The sequence below is a fragment of the Streptopelia decaocto genome (assembly GCF_964273445.1).
Source record: "Streptopelia decaocto genome assembly, chromosome: Z".
NCBI classification, from domain to species: Eukaryota; Metazoa; Chordata; class Aves; order Columbiformes; family Columbidae; genus Streptopelia; species Streptopelia decaocto.
In genome coordinates this window covers 41,226,422-41,249,355 of record NC_138657.1, presented here as the reverse complement: position 1 = coordinate 41,249,355, position 22,934 = coordinate 41,226,422, and the positions used below count along the sequence as shown (strand labels likewise).

General features: G+C 41.4%; 1 protein-coding gene across 1 annotated transcript in view; it reads right to left on the bottom strand.

Annotated features, from left to right (window-relative positions):
• The window catches only part of CPLX1 (complexin 1), a 77,832-nt gene that overhangs the window by 19,272 nt on the left and 35,626 nt on the right, over window positions 1–22,934 (bottom strand). The window contains exon 3 of the mRNA XM_082075647.1: window positions 9,718–9,893. Coding sequence (XP_081931773.1) covers window positions 9,718–9,893 — 176 coding nt within the window. The remainder of the gene's footprint in view (window positions 1–9,717; window positions 9,894–22,934) is intronic.

The following is a 22,934-nucleotide window of genomic DNA, read 5'->3' as shown; positions in this document are numbered from 1 at the left end:
CCTTGTAATACACCCCAGGATGCCATTGGCCTTCCTGGCCACAAGGGCACAGTGCTGGCTCATGGTCATCCTGTTGTCCACCAGAATCCCAGGTCCCTTTCCCCTACACTGCTCTCTAATATGTAATTTCCCAACCTATACTGGAACCTGGGGTTGTTCCTGCCCAGATGCAGGACTCTACACTTTCCCTTGTTAAATATCATCAGGTTATTCCCCGCCCAACTCTCCAGCCTGTCCAGGTGGCAGCACAGCCTTCTGGCATGTCAGCCATTCCTCCCAGCTTGGTGTCATCAGCAAACTTGCTGATAGTACACTCAATTCCCTTGTCCAAATCGTTAATGAATATATTGAATAATATTGGCCCCAGTACTGACCCCTGAGGCACTCCACTAGATACTGGCCTCCAACTAGACTCCACACCATTGACTACCACTCTCTGGTTTCTCTCCTTAAGCCAGTTTGCAACCCACCTCACTACTCTGTTGTCTAGACCACACCTCCTCAACTTAGCTGTGAGGATGCTGTGGGAGACTGTGTCAAAGGCTTTACTGAAGTCAAGGTAGACGACATTCACCACTCTGCCATCATCCATCCAACTTGTTACATTCTCATAAAAGGCTATGAGGTTGGTCAAGCATGACTTACCCTTGGTAAAGCCATGCTGACTGCCCCTAATAACCCTCTTATCCTTGACAGGCCTTGAGATGGCACCAAGGATAAGCTGTTCCATTACTTTCCCAGGGACAGAGGTGAGGTTGACCGGTCTATAATTACCCGGGTCCTCCCTCCTGCCCTTTTTGAAGATTGGAGTGACATTTGCTTTCCTCCAATCCTCGGGCACCTCTCCTGTTTCCGAAGACTTAGCAAAGATGATGGAGAGCAGTCTAGCAATGACTTCAGCCAGCTCCCTCAGCACCCACAGATGCATCCCATCTGGACCCATGGATTTATGGATGTCCAGATTGCTTAATTGGTCCCTAACCCTGTCCTCATCAACTAAAGCAAACTCCTCCATTGACCTGGCTTCATCTGGGGTCTCAGGGCTACAGGGCTCCCCAGGACAACCTCCGGCAGAGTAGACAGAGACAAAGAAGGCATTCAGTAATTCTGCCTTCTCTGTATCTTCTGCCACCAGGGCACCCACCCCATTCATCAGTGGGCCTACATTGCCTCTGGTGTAATTCTAAGGAGGCCTTGGCTATCCTAGCTGCCTTCCTACATCCCCTAACAGCAGCTTTATATTCCTCCCAAGTGGCCAGCCCCTGCTTCCATGACCTTTAAACTCTCCTCTTCTGCTTGAGCATATCCAACAGATCCCTATTCAACCACACAGGCCTCCTGGCTCCCTTCCTTGACTTCCTACGTGTGGGGATGCTCTGATCCTGAGCGTGGAAGAAGCAATCTCTGAATGCAATCCAGCTATCTTGGGCCCCTTTTCCTTCAAGCAGTCTTGCCCACGGGATTTCCCCCAGCAATTGCTTGAAAAGGCCAAAGTTAGCCCTGCTAAAGTCCAGGGTTGCAATTCTACTTGCTATTCTGTTCCTGCCACACAAGATGCTGAACTTCACCATCTCGTGGTCACTGCAACCCAGGCAGCCCTCAACCTTTACTGCTTCGACCAGACCCTCCTTGTTAGTGAGGATGAGATCCAGCAGTGCACCTCTCCTAGTCGGCTCCTGCAGCATCTGCATGAGGAAGTTATCATCAATGCACTGGAGGAAGCTCCATGTGGTTTTGGCTCTACTGGCTAAAGAAATTCTGAATGAAAGGGTGTGGGCATAGTAGCCACTTCTATAGACCGGTAGCAATGGGAGTGTGGCTCATACAGGCTCTAGGATGGTCTTCACTTCTTAGTCCTAAACTTCTGTCATGGAGTGCTACCTGTGGAGGTGCCCAGGTTTTCGGGAGTATAAGGAATCCCATATACACAAGGATCAGGCTATCTCTAGGCCTTCAGCTCAGAAGATTGATTCCCTACTTAACCACTGCCTGATTTTGGGCAAGCTGCTCCAATTCTCCACCCATGAGTCTCTACTTGTAAATGCTAGGTAAAAATAAAGAATAATCAAGTCATTAATCCAACTATATAATTAACATACAATATATAATGTAATATATTATAACTTATATGTTATATAATTAATATATAACATATATAATATCTATAATTGAGTTAAATAACAATAATTTTTAAATAATATTTTGAAGAGCTCTTGGGAAAAAGTCCTTCACTTGTGCACCTTGGTCTTGCTGGCTGATGTGAACAAGAAACATTATTTGGCCACACAATCACAAAGAGCATCAAAAAAACCAGAAACATAGTTATCTGGTATTTCAGAGGTGAATGCATCCTATCGCCTTTAAGTTTCTCAGAGGGAGTCTGGGCCTGAAGAGAAAAGACCTGCCATCATTTCTTCATACAGCTTCCTACCTCCAATTGTATAGACTTGGGCAGTTCCTGTTCTGAAGAGCTGGCATGAATGACCCCAGCCAAAACTCAGGTAGACGTTATGCCTCCTCTGCTAGGAAAGTAGGCTAAGACAAGTCTGCAGCTTTTGCAAAAAGCGAACTCTGGTTCCAGCATGCAAGTGGCTTTCCTTCCTTCTTCATGTAGTGGATTTTACCTGTCAGTGTAGGGAACACTGTGAATGCTACTACCCAATAAGCTATAACTCAATAGCCTCTTTATGCAGATGTTAATGATTGCTAGTCCCCTGTAGAATGGCAGGTGCCTCACAGACTTCCTCAAGTTGTGGACTAGACATGGTGAAGGGTGAATGCAGACTGCCACTGAAACTGGAATGAAGTAAGGTTTTGTCCATTATGTCCCTTTGCATTCATCTTCTTCTATATGCAAAGAAAAAATAATATTTCTGATTAAAGAAAATCTATTCAAACTCTTCATTTACACTTTTCTCTGTGTATACATGCACACAAACTTGGTAATATACAATGGCTGTTCATACTGTTTCCCTATTGTAAGGATGTTCTGCAGAAACAAAGCAGTGCTTCATAGGTCACACATTCTTATTCTGCAATACAGTAGACAGGCCATCCTGGCTCTAAAAAAACCCCAGAAAACTCATAAAACAGCAGTTCAACCAGGAAATAAAAAGGCACAAGGAAAAAGAGAGGGAGGATGTACTGTGTGATCAGACAGTAAATTACAAATGCCTTCACACCTTTCTTGTCTTCTGGCTGGTAACATAAATAAATAACTGATGGGATAAGGGACGGCTGTACTGAAGAGCTTCTTGTTATGAACAGAGAATAATTTGTCAAATAAAATTGATAGATATTAGTTTCCCAAAAGATCTCCTGTTAATGGGGAACCCTGGTAAGAAGGTCAGAATTGCAGACTGGACTGTGAGGTGGCTGAACAGCATCTTCAGCAGAATAATGTCTGGCTGTTCAGACACAGTTTATCAGTTGCAACTGTACTCGAAAAGAACTGGCAAAAGGTCATTTGTTGGGTTCCACACTTCTTGTCTTTCCAAGTAGGTGACACAAATGCTTAGAATTTCAATAAGTCACAGCCAGGAAGGCTTGAGACACCATTCAGATGTTCTTCCTAGCACTTCCAACACTAATCACTATACATAATCTGCTTGGGTTTATTTTGCACCCAGTCCTGAGTGGATTAATCTGCTCAGCCCCATGCCAGCAATGTGCCTAAGTTTTGCCAGCCAGCTCAGTGAGACAAAAATTGTTCAAGGATTTCAGCTGAATGACTCTACAAGACCCCCTAATCAGTACATAACAGTAAAAAAGGCTGCATTTCAAGACTCATTTCAGCAACTCCAGAAGCATCAACCAGTGTGATCTCATCAGCAAGTATCCAAAGTGATATCTACTGGTGAAGATTTGGTTTAGCATGAAATGTAGAAATGAAGTTAGAGCAAGGTAGAGTTGGACAAAGAAGCTGACTAACAAGGTGGCAAGATGTTAGTGGGGAAATCAGCAGCTGGAAACTGAGCCTCCTGAGTTCTGCTAAATAACTGAACCTCTAACTGTTGTGGAATCAGATGAAAAATATGTCAGTTAGCTTCTGAGTTCCAATGGTTTGCTAATGGTGCCTCCCTTTCCTGAATTTTAAAAATGGCCTAAAGCTACAGGGCAGGAAGTAATCCATGCAGCTCTCCTATTCGGGAAGCTCTGGTAGTTTAACGACAAGAGATAAGACCTAGAACACACACTTTCATTCAGATCACCTAGAGCAGTAGGAGTAGTAACTACATTTATACAGTCCTAAAATTACATTCGTCCCATTGAAGGCAACTTGCGAGGCTAATGTGGCCCCCTGTGAAAATGAGTTTGACACTCCTGACCTAAAGAATTCTATATATGTAAGTGGCTGGATTCACAAAGACCAAGATACGTTGCAAATCCTGGGACTTCCAAGGGAATACAAAGATGAAACTACAGTGGATACGTAGGCACAGATTCCCTAAAATAATGCCAAATATTATTATGCTTAATAGTGGCCTTGGAGGTCTTTAGCAGGTACATTAATCCTTGTTCTATGCTGAAAAACACTTCTGGGAAGGCACTGTTCTCTCTCTCAGCTTTCAACAGAGACTGCTGAATTTAACTACACACAGATAATTTTGTCCACTTTGGCTTTCTATTTCTGCTTCATCTTACTGAAGCAGACCTGTTTGTTCACCTTTTCACAAGAGATAGTCACAGCCTTGCAGAGAAGGTACTTTTTTGGTGAAACAAGGCAGAAAATTAAATCTGGCTGGAATTTGCAAATGTTGAAATTGTTGAGAAGTGAGTAACTTAGTAAAATTGCAAAGGACTGTAATATGGAAAAAAGTTCAATGCTAAAAATCTTTAAGCTATGGAGAAAACTGACAGGGAAGCTGAAGAATTTGGCTCAGAGGCAACACAGACCAGTCAGGACATTCTTGCATACAACTGGTTGGAGAACAAGTTCTGGCTCGGAGATCAGAGGTGTAGTCCAGGTCAAACCACAATATCTGCTTGGATGCCTCCAGATACAAATATGAAGATGACCTGCAGGGTTATGGTGCTCTTCAGTCACCCTGCTCTTCAGTCCTTTCCTTTTTGCAATGCTGCTTGGGCTTACTCCAGCTTCCACTGTCTTCAATAACCAATGCATCAACTGTGTCCAGAACACAGAAAATACCACAGGACATTGTCCTTGCAGCCTTCTTCACCCAGAACAGCCCATGATTCAATTGCTGAAAAGACAGCAATTCTTCCCAGTTGTCATTGTTACTGGCATTATGACTGTTCCTACCTACCCCAGAGCCCACTTATTGGCAGGCACAATATAATTCTTGTTTTGCAAAGTATAACATTGGGAGTGTTATAGCCTACTGCTTTCTCATAGCTAGAAGGCCTGTGACCCCATTGTAAACACTCTTTGGTTTATAGTACAAAGAGTATCTGCACTGAGATAGACTAAACAGACTTTTCTTGTTTTTCTTTGGCCTTTTTATTTTTTTTAATCCTGAATTATCAAAAGCCTATGTGGAAAAAGGAGAAGAGTCAAGTTAATTATATCTCTCCATCTGTAGCATACATATACATCTCTGAAAATCTACTTTAAGGCACATACACTGAACAGTAGCTGCAGGTTCATTAGATCACAAGTGATGGATAAAAATTCACATCACTGCTTTAATATCAATGATTTAAAAGGGAAGAGATCAGACAGCATGTTTCTGTTCATTGAGATATGAATTTTATCATTTGAATTACAGAATGTGATTAATTCCTGAGGAAAATATTTTTTTTTTTGTTTGAGATCATTCACCTTTCGACATGCAAATAATACAATTTCTGCATTTTTTTTCCATTGTCAATAGCCTCCAATGAAAAACATACTACACATTTCTTTCTTGCAAGGAAGACTACACTTTCAAAATTGTGGTGAAAATTCATTTGTTTGTCTAGGAATCTTTAAAACCCTTGGCAATATCTCCGTCTGAAGTTAGACAAGAATGAAATATCCCACAGATGTACTAACATGGAAGAGTTTAACTAACATTGCGAATCTGTTTTATAGCAACAGAGTTTTACCAAATTTACACTCCTGAGCTTGGAGCTTGGTTTCAGAGGTCTGATATTGCTGCAGAACAGAGTCAATTCACATTCTGGTATTTTTTCTGCCGTAAGATAGAATTTTCACAGCTATGCACCAGTAACATACGGAAATATGCAAATGAAATATTAAAATAAAATAATTACATGATGTTGCATGTTGATCATCTCACATAAGAATCTAGGACTGCAGCTATAAACACTGATTGCTTTTTTTGTCTGAGTGACTTAGCATCAAAAGTGAGTTCAGCAGACTAAAAAAAAAAAAAAAAGGCAGAATTATTGGAACACTTTCCTACTAGACAGAACAGAGGCTCTAATTTAGGACTTCTCCCATTGCCAGCAACCCAAATGTTCTCATTTTTCTAGAAGTAAATTCCAGTACCACCTACTTTAAACCATGGAACACCTTGAAATCACATCTTATATATCTACAAAGAACTAAACAGGTTTCATGGTTTTCCTGGGACATAGACAACTCCAAATACTGCAGAGGATATTGCTGCCTAAACACTGTGAGCATTTAATGGCCCAGTAAGAAAAATGAGAAGAAATAATGGCACACATCCAGAGACAGAAGGACTTCACCATTTCTCTACTGCAAATAAAAGCACTAGGAAGCCCTGACCATTTCTCACTGTGTCATAGAGGCTCATTCATCCAAAAGGATGTTAACATTATTCTGCCGTGAAGGCTTTAATCACATAATGACCCTTCTGCTTTTGTACTTTGCGAATAGGAAAAGCTCCTTGTCCCTCACCCAGACAGATCTCAGAAGAAACTGTGGTTGGAATGAACTCATGAACTGTATTAGTGGAAGCATAATAATAACAAAGAATTAAGTCAAATGAGGAAATTCATTATATTGTCATCAGAATTTGTATACTGCATAGCAAATAAGCTTGAGAACACACATTGTAAGGTGTGGCTGAGATGAAATACTGAACATCTGTTTATTAAGAAAAGCAGACCTCATCTTGTGCAATGGGAGAGCCGAGGTTCTGAGAAGCCTAAAAGTATGAATTAAGCACTGTGCCAAAATCTTTACACAGAGCCCAACAGGGTCAATTACAACTGCAGAGACAACCTTAACTCCTCCTGTATTTGAATTTTCCACTTGCCACCATCCATATTTCTCATGCAGATTTCATGCTCAGTTTGGAAAGCAGGAATCCTGGTGAGGCAGTAGTGCTGAAAGCAAGCCCAGATCAGATCAGAAAGCCAGCTGCATACACACATCCTGGGGTAAAAGAAAGTTAGAGTATACCATAGTTTTGTTTTTTACATGCTTTCAATCCATTTTCAGTTTCAGATGCTGGACTTTAATATTGGGTATGAGCTGGCAGACAACTAGTTGTCTAGTTATTTCAAAATGTCGTGTCCAAATGTCATCCTTAAAAATTCATTCCAAACAAAAATGCTGCATATTCTTCTGTGAGAAAATATTTTATTGCTCTATAATTCATTCTACCCTTTCCCTAAGTCATTTCTGTGCCCAGCTGCCATGCTGAGCTGAGGGCATATGTAGCTCAATGTAACAGATTGAATTTAAAACCTGAAGTTAGCACATATCTATGGTAACCTTTTGAAGCTCTGCATAGCTTCTACATTTCCTGAAGCCTTAAACAAGAGAGTGTATTCATCACACTTGTTGAAGTGCCAAGGCAAAAAGTCCAAAACAATGAACATGATGAGCCTGTCCTTTCTGTAGACCTCACCTAGAGCCATAGTAACTGATGAAGCCGTGATTCTCTGGCTTGTTTCCTCAACATCCTGCAGCTGCACTAAGAGAGGAACTTTGTGGGTTCATGATACACAGTCTCAAACTTGTATTCTGCATAAATAATCTGTTCCCATTCGCTCAACTCACGTGCTCATTTCTCACTCTTTCATGTGAGAAATGAGCAAATATCAGGGAAGTACCTAATACTTGAAACTTCTTGAATTTAACTCAGAGCTGCTAACAATAACTTGTGTAGGTACACATACCAGACAGAACCTCTGTTTCAGTTTTCTTCTCTATATTTCTGCTTTTACTGGAGTTGGCAAAGAAATGAAGATAATTTCTAAATAAACAAGTAATGGAGGAAATAATCCAGCCCTTTTTTTTTCCTGTTCTTTTAACATTTGTTTTAGATTTCCAGCCATCAATTCACAATACTTGGAAACTGTCTTGTATATCATCAAATCCATCTCTTTGTCAGGACAAAATAATCTCTCTCTTTCACAGAACTGTCAAACTTAAAAAACAAACACAAAACCAGCTTCTTTCTACAGCTTTATCTATCTTTTCTGATTCTGCAGAAAACAGCTTCAACTTTCAAATGCATGTTACCTGGAGAAAAAACAACCACAGGAAACTGAGATCCTGTGTTTTCACTAGCTGCATGCAGGGCCCAAAACAGGACGTCCTCTTCCTAAACTAAAAGGTAATCCACCACATTACAAGAAAAACTGGTCAAATAACATTCCTCCAGGTATCCCTGTTTACTCTCTCTGCAGAGCCGACCCTTTGCCATATCGCTCAGGAGAGCAGGCATTTCCAAGAGACCTCACCACCCAGTACTCAGCCTGACTCAGCAAAGACTGAATAGCTAGTAGTATCCCAGGGAAATCCCTCTTCGGTGGATGTTTCATCCAAGCTCAGGCTGTGTGCATCCTACTCATGAGCATGTGAATTCTAGTCTAGATCACCGTGGATTTGTAACAGAAGGCATCTCAAGTCTCTTAAATGCTTTTACAGCCATTTGTGCAACAGCAAGAAAAATGCAACCCCGTCTACCTCTGGGAACAATTCAATGGTCTAGCAGAAAAGACAGTGACCACTGAAAACAGAGGATTAACCCACCTGCCTGCAACTCAGAAATTCATTACTCTTTTTTTTTTTTCCCTCTAATACAGACCTACAGACCTATGTCACCTCTTAGAAACAGTTCCACCTATAAACCTACATTAAACATATACTACACACATTGATATGTTTAGATTAATACATTACACTATCTAGATATATATTCATTAAATACATTATAAAACAAAAAAAATTTGACCAGGTAGGGGTTCATAATCTGTCTTTCTGATAACTAATACCCTCTTCTAGATGATCATATGAATACCTTTATCTGACAGTGCCACAGGTACACAATTCTTTGTCAGTACTTTATTTTCTTAGAACCATAATGCCAAATTTATTTGCAGAACAATTCTCTGCACCCCTTTACATGATGCACTTTGCCATCAGAATAATTCATCCTTATCTGAGCTTCTCTCCTGAATCATAAGGATTAGGTCACAAGTTTTGCCCAATGAACACATTGTTTTGTTTAAGGACAGCTGTTTTCAGCTATGTGATGAGACTTTGAAGCTTTTTCCCAGACGTGTTCTTAGGGCACTGTAACCTGCACAGAGGTAGGCACTCCATAGGGAACATCTCTTATACTGAGCAGAGCTTTTTAGTGTGGGAGGCATGTTTAAACTGGGGCAGAGCTCCAGGGACAGTGATCAAGATTAGAAAGTTCAGTGTGGCAAAGTAATTACCTGGCTCTATCCAGGTGCACAGGGAACTGGTCACGAATCAGCTGAAAACAGCAATTCTCCACTGAGCATCATGAGTTGCCCAGTGTGTGCTGAAAGCCAGATCCCTACCTTGTCTCGAATTCCTTGTCTCATAATTTCTCTTTCAGCCTCCATCTTGGCATATTTGGCTTTCCGCTCTTCCTCTTCTTGCCTGAGGGCTTCCTGTCGTTCCTCTTCTTTCTTGGCAGCATCTGGGTCTTTCTCCTCATCCCCACCCAGCATCTTCCCCATGTCTTTTGTAGCCCCTAGGGAAAGCACAAGAGAAAGTCAGCTTTGTAAGAATGTCGGAAAACCACCATGATGCTGTCTTTCTCCTTCCCCACACTCAGGACCTCCTTCCACTCCTTCTGCATCTGGAAAAGTTTCTCCTTCCACTGATCAGGAGGTGCACTCCCCACACAAGCGGGAGGTGGGCAAAGCACCCAGCCTGACCAGGTGGATTACCTGGCACAGGTGGGAGAAGCATGGCTGCAAGAGGAAGAGAATACATCTGTAGACTTGCATGATGGCAACACAATTAGCTTGTAGTCCTGAGAAGGCCAGCTGCCATCCACACAATGTTTTCACTCCATCAGCTCAGTCAAGTGACTGAAGATTGATTTTGGAGTGTCTTGCATTAGCAAACATTTGGAGTTTTTGATTTCTAGGCTACTACCACAGATCAGAAAGAAGCAGTACCTCTGTAGGTCTCTTATCTGCCCTTGGACACCACGACCTCTAATGCTTATTATGTAGGTGGGATCATACCTCTGTGTGGTCCTCCTTCTACACCTACATGCACACTGGATCCAAGTTTTCAGCCCCTGTGTGCTCCTGAGCCAGCTCTTCGTTATTGTGCAAAGCCCTTGCACAACTATACAAATGAGGAGGCTTCTTGCATGCCCCTCTGTTTATCTCTGATAAAACTGATTTGGGTTCAATAATTTCTTGAGTTTATCTCTTTTTAGCTTCTCTTCACTTAGAGCTACTCAGACAGTGTAACACTTAGTTACTTGTGAAGCAGAATTTAGCAACAGAAATATTTTTTCCCTCTAAGTACTGTAGTGAACACAATTTGAAACCACAACACAAGGCATTTTGGGTCCATCTTTTTGAAAAGCCCTGTACTTCTAGGCTATCATTAAGTTATAATAACAAGGCAGATCATCATGTAAGGCATGAAATTGAATAGAGTTTCTTTAATCTTAGACAAGACAAAGATTTTGAATACTTTAGGCATTTGGTTTTGCAGCTATTCAGCAAACAGGACAACTACAAGAACAAGAATGTAGTTTCAGGATCCTCAAGGGTTCTCTTAATTCACCCCTGATTTCAAAGTCATCTTCTAGATGTGCAGAATGCTGCACAGTGGTATCACTGTTAACTAATTGGAAGGAAATGTAGTATGAGAAGCAATATTTCACACTACATTTTCATTCTGATCTTTTGTGTTACTTGTGGTATAGAAAAGCTACTTTTCTGTCTCATTTGTTCTTCATTCTAAACTTTAGACTTTGTTGTTAATATTCCCTGGATTCCTTGGATTCACTGCTTCTGGTTTTAGCAGTTCATCAGTGAAGGCTCCAGAGCATTAATTTACATGCAACTGAGATGCTGCAATTAAAGGCACAAATGGAAGAAAAAACAGTAGTTCTGTTCTCAAGTCTACTTTTTAGCTTCTAAGGAATCAGAGGGGAAGAACACATTTACTGAATCTGTTCATTGATGAGCTTGGGTCTTTTTGTCTGCTTTCACAGCCCAACCATAAGATCTACCTTGACACAAAGAGAAGACAGGCAATGCTAAAATAATCACTAATCATTTTGGAGTTTCAATCAACATTATTTCCAACATCTCTAGACAAGGTCACAGGAAGAACAAATAAATGGCTAAAGCTCCAGGACAACATGTGCAATAATAAACAATCCTGCCTCCAATGGACAAAAAATTTCATGACGGAAAGCATCTCAGAGGTGGTTTGTTTAGAAGACAAGAAGCATGGCAGGCATTTCAAACTAATAGTTTTCCCTTGATCCATATATGCTGAAGAACTAGGCAATCAGGTATTAAGTCAAATAATACAAGCACATTCAGATCTACTTTCATGTGAGATTTGTTGGTTTAAATTGTCATCTGGTATTCTGAAAAGCAGTAATTCAGTTGTTCAGGAACACATGGGAGACATTCCACAGCAAAACAGCTGGAAAGCAGGTCAGCTGTCTGGAAAGTAGTTTTGCAGTAAAGGTCTTAGGGTCCTGGTAGACAAGTTGACCATGAGCCAGGAATGTGTACTTGCAACAAAGAAGGTCAACAGCCTGGGTTCCATTAGGACTGTCGACAGCAGACTGGGGGATCCTTTCCTTCTACTCAGACCAAATTTGGAGTTATGTACCCAGTTCTAGGCTCTCAGATACAAGAGAGTTATGGAGCTACTGGAGTGAGCCAGCAAAGGGCCATGAAAACTCTCTATACAAGATGACTCCCTATACAAGGAGAGACTGAGAGAGCTGGAACTGTGTATCCTGAAGAAGACAAGGAAGGTACAGGGAGGTCTCAGCAGTGTGCATAAATACCTGATGAAACGGAAAGAATATGAAGGAGCCACATTCTTCTCACTGATGCCCAGTGACAGGAGACTTGATAATGTAAATAAACTGAAATATAGGGAATCCCATTTAAACATAAGAAAAGAAAATTGGGGGTTGCAGAAAGAGGCTGTGGAGTCTCCATCTGTGGAGATATTAAAAACTTCATAGGCCACAGGCCGGAGCAGCCTTCTGCAGGTCAACTTGTTTGAGAATGGGGTTGGACTAGACAACCGCTGTGGATCCCTACCAAGCTCAAACACTCCGTGACTCTGTGAGATCTCATAAGTGGTTTAAATGGCAACTGAAAGTGACTGAAGTGAATTTTTCAAGGAAAAGGAGAAGCGTACATACCCAAAGAGATCCTGCATCTGAACTGAAGGAACCTCTGTCACAGGAGCACCACCTCCTATGACCTACCCCTTCAATATCTGACTGATATCAATCCAGCTTTCACATAGAAAACAAACTCACAGAATCAACTTGCAGGAGCAGTGCTCAATTTGTTACTGGTTTGGAAAAAAAAGGAAAATAAAAAAATTCTCCTAAATATTGACATGCAAAGCTATTTGGCACAAAAGCTATATGGAACAGGATTAGGATTTTTAAGGATGACTTACAAAGGAAGAGATTAATAGGAACATCTTGGCCACTCTTAATTGAGGAAAGGATGATGGAAATTTGCACATACCATTGCTTTAGGTAAGGTAATTAAGTGAAATCAAAAGATTTTTTTTGCACAAATCCGATTTCATATTGCAGACAAATAGCACCCCATACCTGCTTTTCAAGAGGGCTGCATATGTGTGGGTTTAGATCTCAGAGGATGTTTCAGAAGTTCCCCCTCTCAATCACAGGTGTCAGAGGAAGCAGTGAGAGGTTTACCTGAACCAGGCATGCCCTGATGAAATTTTTTAGGTGGTTTTATGGAAGTACTGTTTGTGGTTGAGACATATTTAGATCAAACAGACAGGACAACAGATGTCTCAGAGTTTCTAAATCACAGCAGTATTTTTATTACATCATCCAAACATCTGGAGCTAATCACAAAGTACTGTCCCAGCGCAGGAATAGGTCATTCATTTTTGCAACACCATTTCAGAACCAGAACTAAGAATATTTTATTGATTTCACTGGAGAGAGACCTTTTTCATCAAGGTCATAATGCAAAGCCTATTTCTGGTATATAAGAAGTCCTTTCTGCATCTTAAGGTTCATGAAAATGGTGTACTTGCCATCAAGAAAAAAGCCTTATTACAGGGCTTATTACAGGGCTCTCTCCATAAGTCAAGATATCTAATAACTAATTTGTTAGGAAAGTCTAGGCTGGCATTTATATAAAGACTTCATTAAATAAAAGGTATTTCATATGCAAATTTTTCCCCACTACGAATTGTATCTAAGGGAATCAGATCATGTTCAAGCGTTTTTTGTCCAAATCCCCTAGGTGTTACAGCGAGGCTTTCAAATTGTTCCTCGTGGCTGCTGTGACATTAACTTTGTCATCTGGTGCAGCCAAAATACACACCAGAAGGTGAGTTTCTTTTAGACAAAATACAAACCGAAACCCTGTTCCACCTGCCCTCAAAATATGGTGCTGTATTTCTAACTCATTTACTTTTCTCCATCAAAGTTGTTACATCTGCTGTTCACACCTGAATGAACTAGACTGGCTGAGAGAGCGGTTCACAGATCACAGAATGTTAGGGATTGGAAGGGACCTCGAAACATCATCTAGTCCAATCCCCCTGCTAGAGCAGGAACATCTTGATGAGGTTACACAGGAAGGCATCCAGGCGGGTCTCACTATCAGGCTGAAATCCAATTCCCAACAAGGACGGCTAGGTTCAAGTTTCTGCTCAGAGATGCATCCATGTGCACTGGGTATCTGGCCTCCTGTTACAGTAGGCGGGAGCCCATTGTGACTTTCAGTTGCCTCTGTCTGCCCCTTGAGTGAGATTTCCTATAGAATTACAACCCAGCAAATGAAGTCCAAAGCTGCATCAAGCTTCAGGTAAAGCACACTCCTACCTTTTGTAAGTTTGGATACATATTTGCCATGTCAATACCTCATGTAGACACCTTGGCCTACTTTTACACAGTGGGATGTATCACTGCCTATTGTGATCTAGTAAACAGTCAGATAAGCATCATGGTGAGATACAGATTTATATATACACCTTAGTTGGAGACAGAGTAAAAGCTCAAAACTACAGTCTACAGGAGCAGAATGGTGGGGAGACTTGAATGTAACTTCTCCCTAGCACAAAATATAGACAAGAAACAGCAAGGCTCCTAAACACGTTATGTTTGTACAGCAATGTACTTCCTTTCACACAAAGAAAAATGTGTTTCTAGTATATCACCAACCTCCCCTGCAGCTAAGACGGTGATAGATGAATGATCACTAAACAACATTTTAGCGAAGAAGCTAGTTCATTCTCAAATTAAAAGGAAAGTAAAGAGTATGTATTCTACAGCCAGACCTAACCCACTGATCTCTAGAAGTTGTTTGGATTTTATCAGTGTTACTGCAACACACTTCCACAATGCCTTGAAAAATCAACTGAATCATCCGTGAGTTTCTCTGTCTCCCAAAAATGAAACAGCCCCAAACTTACTACTCATAGGTCTTTAACTTGTACACAAATAACTCCTGTGACTTTGTTTAAAACCAGCAGGAATGTAAACTTTCCCTCTTAGGACTGGGTGAAAACAAAGTAGCGGCCTTCAGATTTTTAGCAACCAGACAGGCCAAACAGAAAGGAATAAAAAGCAGTTGATGATGGATATGCTGCACAACTTCATTTTGTCTTTCATTCTGAGAGTTCTCAACACTACAAAGTAGTTTTGATGACTTGAGCTTTCCCATAGTTTTTTGTCTCACTCTTCTTTGAAAATGAGACTGGAAAAGAATGAATGAACTGAGCTCTTCAGGGTCTCTGTCCAGTAAGATTTTCTGTGCTCCCTTCTCTTCTGAGATTTACTGCCTGTACATTGTGAGCTTTTCAGACATGCCCTGCTTCATCTTCATCTCCTTTCTTCAGTCTCCCTGTCTGTAAAGCAGCAATGAATCTAGATGCCAATCTCGCTCCAAGACTTTGTGTTCTGCAGAGGCGCACAATGTAAGACAGCTTCTGATTTCTTACTATTCTTGAGTCAGCTTCCACCAGGTGACACCCATTTCAACGCAGAGTTTGGCACAACCTAATGGAAAGCTGACACGAGCAAAAGAGGTTGCAAACTACATAATACAGGGTCACTATATTCAGACTAGAGCCAGTTCAAGAACCCTTTATTGCCTAGATAAATTCTTTATTGTCAAGGATGAGATCAAAATAATTCATCTACAAAGAACCAGTACATACTATCAGCTGGTCAGAATATATCCTTTGATTTTTCCACACCACTGGGGCAGTCTAGTTGTTTGCCTGATCTTTCTGTCCCATTGACAAAGAGGGGAAGGGCAGGGAGGGGCCTGGCACATAGGGATCAAGGCCATCATAACTGTTTTGGAAGCAAAAATCTTCCTCACATCAGTACAATAAGACAATAGCCAGGAAGGATTGTCTTTCTCATGTCTGCATTAAACTGCTGCTCTTTACAAGTATAAAAAGTAGTTCTGCCTCTGCTCTTCAGCCATTTAGGAGAAGAACAAGACAATGTTTTTAGGAATGTTTTGGAAACAGAGGAGCATAGCTTCATGCTTGCTGTAAAAAGTTGCTTTCCTGCAAATGTTTGCACATTTCTTCAGTGATAAGAACAAAGATGCCTCTATTATCTGCCTCCTGCTTCTTCAACTGTGATATAAAGGTGCAGATTCTTTTCCTTCCACAGTTTTATTAGCTACCAAATTACTATTTTCCATCAAAAAAGTAAATGTCATGCCAATCTTTTCAGCTGAAAAATATAACGGCCCTTCAAGAACATATCATGTGATATTGCAAAGTGGTGCTTGCACGAACGAAATACTGTGTTGACACACTAATACTGAGTAGGACCAAAGCAACTATCACAATTTTTTAATTAACTATAACTAATACACCTACTAAAATGCATTAGTAATTCCTCTCTCATACACAAAGAACTGATGCCAAGTTCACTTAAGGAGCCCCACTGAGAAATCATATGATCTCTGAAAATGACATTTTCTGTTCTTTCTAATACAGTGGGGATTGCTAATAAGGACCATTACCATTGTAATAAATGAAGAATTCATTCAAGTTCCAATTCATTCAAATTCTTAATGAAATTCAAAGCTCAAAGCAGACATAGAACTATTTGTTTACTTTTTCAGATCCATTCAGCATAAGTGTCTTACACAGCCAAGAACGGGCACACTTAAATGCATTTCTGCTCCCTGGGTCGACCTGTGGTTTCAGGCTTATTTCCAGGTCAGTAAGACACCTATTCATTTCAGCATGAGGGCGCTGAGGCACCGGAACAGGTTGTTCAGAGTAGCTGTGGATGCATCATCCCTGGAAGTGTCTAAGGTCAAGTCAGATGGGGCTTTGAGCAACTTGGTCTAGTGAAAGGTGTCCCTGCACACAGCATGGGGCTTGGAACTAGGTCCCTTCCAACCTAAACCTTTCTATAATTCTATGATTTACAATTGTTCCAGTCCCACTTCCCTCCTTTAAGTAAATTACTCACTTTGGCACAGAAAGAACAGCTGAATAAAAAAAACCCCACATTGCTAAGTGTGCAAATTTCTGCTGCTGCTGCTGCAAATTTCCTAAATCCATGCTGGTGACAGATTCCAGACCTTTTCTGTTGCCTTGAAAAACGATGGTTGTCCCCATGGTTACTGACAAATGAGGATGATGAGTCTATCCAAGAAGCCCAGAAAACCTTAGCCTGGCAGGCAGTCTTGCTGACTGGATTCTCCCTGCTGTTTTAAAGAAAAGCTAACAGAGACTGAAACAACACCGTATAACAACAGCTTTCATGACATGTTTAATACATATATACAGAGTTTCACAATTGGCAGCAGGCTCAAAACCATCTAAAGAGAGCAGAGAGATTAAAGCTGTCAGAACAACATGAATTCTCCCTCGGGTGAGAGGCAAGTCTTACCTATCAGAAAAGGCAGGAAAATCTTACAAATAAATAAATTATGCACCTTTCTTAATACTCTTGAAGAAATGTGGATACTTGGTAATACACTGGTGCTGTGATGCTTCCCAGCAGCTACAGTGACATCAGTGGGGTGGTACTATACCACACGGAGGAAAATGTACTTTGGAACGGGCTGTTACTCAAATTAAGTGCTTGTAAACCTCAGCTTATTGCATACAATCAAGTTCTGCTTGAAGAAATGTTAACATATTCTCAGTCAGTGATTTTTCATGTTTTCTCAAGCCTGAGGGTCTGTAGGTAGTTTTTGAGTAAAGGAGACAAAGTTGTCATAAGAAGCTGTCTAATTTTCATAGTCAGGAAATAACAGTGCTTTCAGACACACAAAACCCAGAAAGAAACTCTTTAAATTTGGTCTGCTCTCAGCAGTTTCTTCATACACCAACAGTCAGAAACATAATATATACGCTCACATACATACCAACTAGCCAAACTAGCTCGCTCTTTGTCACGAAGGCACCCTGAGATTAGTTTAAGGGACAACAGGGTCCAAAACAACTTTTATTAAACCGGTGAGAAACAGTGTTTTAGCACCCCAAAAGTGACTTAAATACAGGTTCGGATATCAGTTGAGGAAAATTATTAAGGGGCGGCAACTAATACAACAGGAGGTCCACAGTGTCCATACACATGGCTTCACCTAAAACAATGCCGGAGCATCCCCTGAGTCCAGGAAGAGTACACACTTGCCCGAACATGGTGTGGGATTATTTTAAGGGGATATACATACTTGTATTGAGTACAGGAAGTGCACAGTCGCAATTCTGCGAGGGTAAATTTATAATACACTCGCAATCCTGCGAGGAGAAATACAAGTGCAAATGTGCACTAAATATTACACGTGCTCATGTGGAAGCACAGGAGGAAAATATACTCACGATTCTGCAATTCTGCAAGGATTAATTTATACACGTGCTCATATTGAGCATGGAAAGTATGTGTGCAAATGTGCACGGAAAGTATAAATACACATGCAAATGTACATGGAAAGTAGATACAGTTGCAATCCTGCGAGGGTTAATTTTACTTACACACGTGGCGGCAAGGCAAGCGGAGTCTCTGTCCGGGGACGGGGAGGGGTGCACCATGGTTCCTGGCGACAGTGGCTAAGCTTGTAACTCCAAGAGATCATGCGCAAGGCCACACGTGTTGACGAGAGTCCCGTTTTTTTATAGCCTGATCAGATCTGACTGTAGGCATTCCAGAAGCTTCTCTGCACCCTCACCCTGGCTGTGGGGCGCCCCTGAAGCCTCCAAACATACCCCACACTGGCCGCGGGTGCCCAGCGGCTCCCTGGCACCTTGGCACTCCCTTCTCCTAACGGCCCTGGCCAGGGTGCTCTGGGGCCAAACAAAATAAGCTGCAAGCCTCAAACAGCAGAGAGAGAGGGAGATGTGTCTACTCCTTCCATATGGAAGGAGGGAGGGGGAGAGAGGGGGGGTTTGCATTCTGCCACACTCTTCCCTCTGCCATTTGGCCTATTTCAGTTTGCATAGGATGCAGCACTGATCGAAAATAAATAAAACCCCGAACAGACAAATTTGGAAGGAAAAATTCAGACAGAAAAAGGCAAAGTGTGTCTCCAGGACTTCCAGAAGTTATCAAAAGCCATTACCTTCCCTAAATTTATTAAAAAAAAAAAAAAAAAAAAAATTACTGCAGAGACTTGACTTCTAATATCATCCATGTCATAACCCCAACAGACTTATTAACAGATTTGACGTAATTTGAAGTGACAGGATTCTTTGTCAGTGCCTGAAGTTTTCTTGACAAAGCGAGTTGTGTGGCACCTTTCTTATCCCTATCCTTGCAGAGCACCGCCAAAGCTGGCCCAGAATTAGCAAAGGGGTATATACACATATCTGGGCAGAACAAGAACATTGTCTTTTGCATAGAAGTGCAGATGTGGAGTCCAGGCTGCAAGGGGTTTCTTGGTGTAATAAAGGCAGAGAAGTGTGTTTTCAGCTTCACATCAGAGGTGCTTCAAAGCCCTGAACCTGCACTGAGTGAGTTCTCACCCAGGAGTCTCTGTGTCACCTGCTGCAGAGCCTTAGGCCGTTCCCTTCTCTGGGGTCACTTCATGAGGAAGTCCTGCCTGCATCCCTCCAGCAGCCACACCCAATCTGACCTTTCACTGCCACTGATCCCTAGGCTTGCTCATCACTGTGGCTTGAGGGAGCTACCTCCATGCTACCACTGCTGTCCTGGTCAAGAAGCCCTGCAGATGCTCCCAGCCTGTTTTCACCTCCTGCTTCCCACTGTCTTTGATTCACAGAAAAGTTACACAGCATGAGCAGTCTCCTTTCTCCTCACACATACACACACACACCCCTTGTAGCCTTTCCAATGGGGCAACAGTGAAACTTTAGGACATGGATTTCCTGAAATTAGTTGACAATGTCCTGCTGCCTGCAGGCAAGATTAGAATGAAGCACTGAGTATCTCAATTTGGTGAAACAGACATGTAATAGATAAATTTGTTTTCTTGGCCACCTATCTCCATAATTTAGTGCTATTAGCAACTGTAGACAGAATCAGTTCATTAAAGAACTCCACACGTTATGCCCAGTGTATTCTAAACACTCTTGTCTGTCCAATGGGCTTGGCCATGGCTGCTGCTATGGAACTTAGCAGAATTCCATGCAGGTCACTAAATGGACTATTTTCAGAAAGCTGCAAAAACAAAAAAGATCCCAAAAAGGTGGAGAGGAAGCAGTGTTGGAGCAGCTGGACCCTGCTGAGTTCAAAGCTTGCAAGAGATCTGAGATACCAAAACTCTGTCAAGAGAAACAAAGAACTGAAGTCTCTTTCAGCCTGAAACATATGGCTTTATTTGTAAAAAAAAGTAATTAAAAAAAATCACAATGGCAAGGCAGTCATTAACATACTACATTGTTTCATATTCGGAGAGACTGGAAGTGCAAATGCAAGCTGAATTCTTTTTTTTTTTAATTGAGAATAAAAATATAAAACAAGAGAAATAATTTTCTTAATGTCTAATTACAACAAAAGTTCATTGAACTGTTGTTCATGCTTAAAGTCTCATAATCAGGCAAGATGTGTAGAGCTTATTTTCAAAACTGTCATTCTTGGGTTATTAGGTGATGATGGTATCTCACCTAGAAAGCTTAAAATCTTTGTCCTGGCAAAAAGCAGATTCAGCTTTGTTCTTGGTGCCTCTTTCATTCCTGGTGTCTCATTAAGTGTCCATCGTAGTGAGACATGCACAATCCTTCTAGAACATGCAGATCTCAGCACAAATGTTCTTAAAAGACGGAAGGTAAATTTTCTTGCAGAATTTTATAGTAATTTACTTCAGGAGACAAAAGTCCCACAGCCCTCTTAAAGATCAATGGAGCAAAGACCTCTTGCAAGCCTTGTTTGTGCTTGTTCTATTTTTGGTATTCCATCAGTAGGTCTTTCACACTTTTTAAAAGATAGGCCATGTCTGCATGCATCCATGCATTTTTCAGCATAGTATGGAGTTACCTCAGTCTACAGAATTACTCAGAAAAGCTCAAGGGTCAGGAGATAATTGGGCCAAAAAAAATCATTTATGTCGTTTCTGTACTTTCTTTTTGTTGCAGGAGAGGCAAAAGAAAAATGAAGGGCATGGAACACTTTTGTCCTAGGGCAAAACAGTTTTTATGAAAATTTTCTATAGACTATTTTTAAATGTTGCTATATTTGAGACTGAGGATATGATATCCTATTTAGGAATGAAAGATGAGGAAAACAAGATTTCAATACCTCACAGCTCTAGAAAACACACAGCTCACAGAAATATTACGTAGGTGAAAGATACAATAATGCAATCCTAAAAACAAAATGTGCTTTTATAAATGCTTATCTAGTGAAAAAGACAAGGAAATGGCTGTGTAAGTCTGTTGCTCTGACTCCTTGAATTCATCTGGATTTTAAAAATGTTACCATTTAGCCCTGGGCAGCAGCTGAAACAGTAAACAGCGACTCGCTCTGCCTTTCCTTTACAGGGGGGAAGGAAGGGGAAAGCAAGAAAGACCCATGTGTTGAATTAAGATTTTAACAGAACAATAATGAAAGAAGAATGATACTTAGCTGCTGGGGCGCACACTCCCAAGAATGAACGGCAGAGGGCAGACACTGCAAGCACGGTGAGTCCAGTGACACTGAGAGATCAACAGCGCGGCACAGGAGAGAGAGGCCATCAAAAAACAAAAACTGTCCCCAGTAACTTCCCGCTTATATGTGAAGCATGACATTCATGGGATGGAATGCATCACTGATCAACCTGGATGTCAATCTAAGGTGTTGTCTTGTTATATTCCCTCCCAGAGGCTATGCTACACCTGCACCTGGACAGCTGAAAAGCCCCTCATTCCCTTGACAACAGCAGAGATATCACTGAGTTCTTACATTCTCTTCAAACCAAATCCCGAACACTGGAAAACTACTCAAAGAAAACATTAACTTTATCCCAGGGTGCCATCTTATTATTCTCAGACTAAACCCAAGCCAATGGACAGTGCTAGTTACTAAGAAGAAAACTGACTAACTGCATGTACCTTGATTCAGCTAACCAGCACAACATGGGAACAGCTTACTATCTAAGCAACACAGCTTCATTTATCTTGCATTCATTACTTGACTTGTATGAATGTTATCTTCTCCAGCACTCTAGAGCAAGTATTGCAAATGGTAGTCAGGATTGCTCAGACACCAATTATATCTCATGCAAACATATTTTTCCTTTGGGAACTGCTGCCTATTGTTGTAGATCTACTAACCCTGTTCTCCAGAGATATTCTGTCCCTCTTGCTGTCCCGCAGAATAGAAGGTACAGCAGGGGACCAGCCAAAGACACAGCTGTTGTCTTATCTGAACAACAGAAAAGTCAGGATTTGAAAGAGACGCTGAGGGGACAGCCATGCCCAAAAACTTGATTACTACACTATGTTACAGGTTTGCCCTATGCAAGGAGTATAGCACATGGTTCTAAATACCCTACCAGCAAATCTAGCACAATAAACTGGGATTGCATCCTGCTCTTGTTTAAGCATTCTAAGGTGGGGGGAGCAGTGTCCCTCATAGCCCTGAAGAAAGGACCACCATATTTCACTTTGTGCATAAAACAGCTGCTTCATCATTGGAGATTCCACTAGAATGCTAAAAAGATGCATCTTTTCCTTGTGGTAAATAGATGCTTTACACAGGCACAGTCTCTTCATTGTACTCTTGTATTCACAGATCTGCATTTGATTTATAACCAAACTGATTGCTTCATATTAGAAGTGTGCAATATTCAATGGTGTGTACACATACGCAGGCACATCGCAAGAAGAGCCAGAGGCCATGAATGCATTGCAAAGAGCAAGTTTTATATTAGCTACCTCTCTACTGGGGGATCTCCGAAGCCACATCTAAGCTCCCAGGCAGAGGTGACACAAGGGGGGACACAGGCGCTGGTCAGTTCAGCCCTGCTGGAAGATCACTGGGCGTGCTGAGCGCACGCCTGTATTTCAAGGCTTCAGGCAGGTGCAGCCTCCCGCTCTTTCTCACAACAAAGCAGGAATCTCAGACATAGTGATAAGGTGCCTAAAGTTTCTC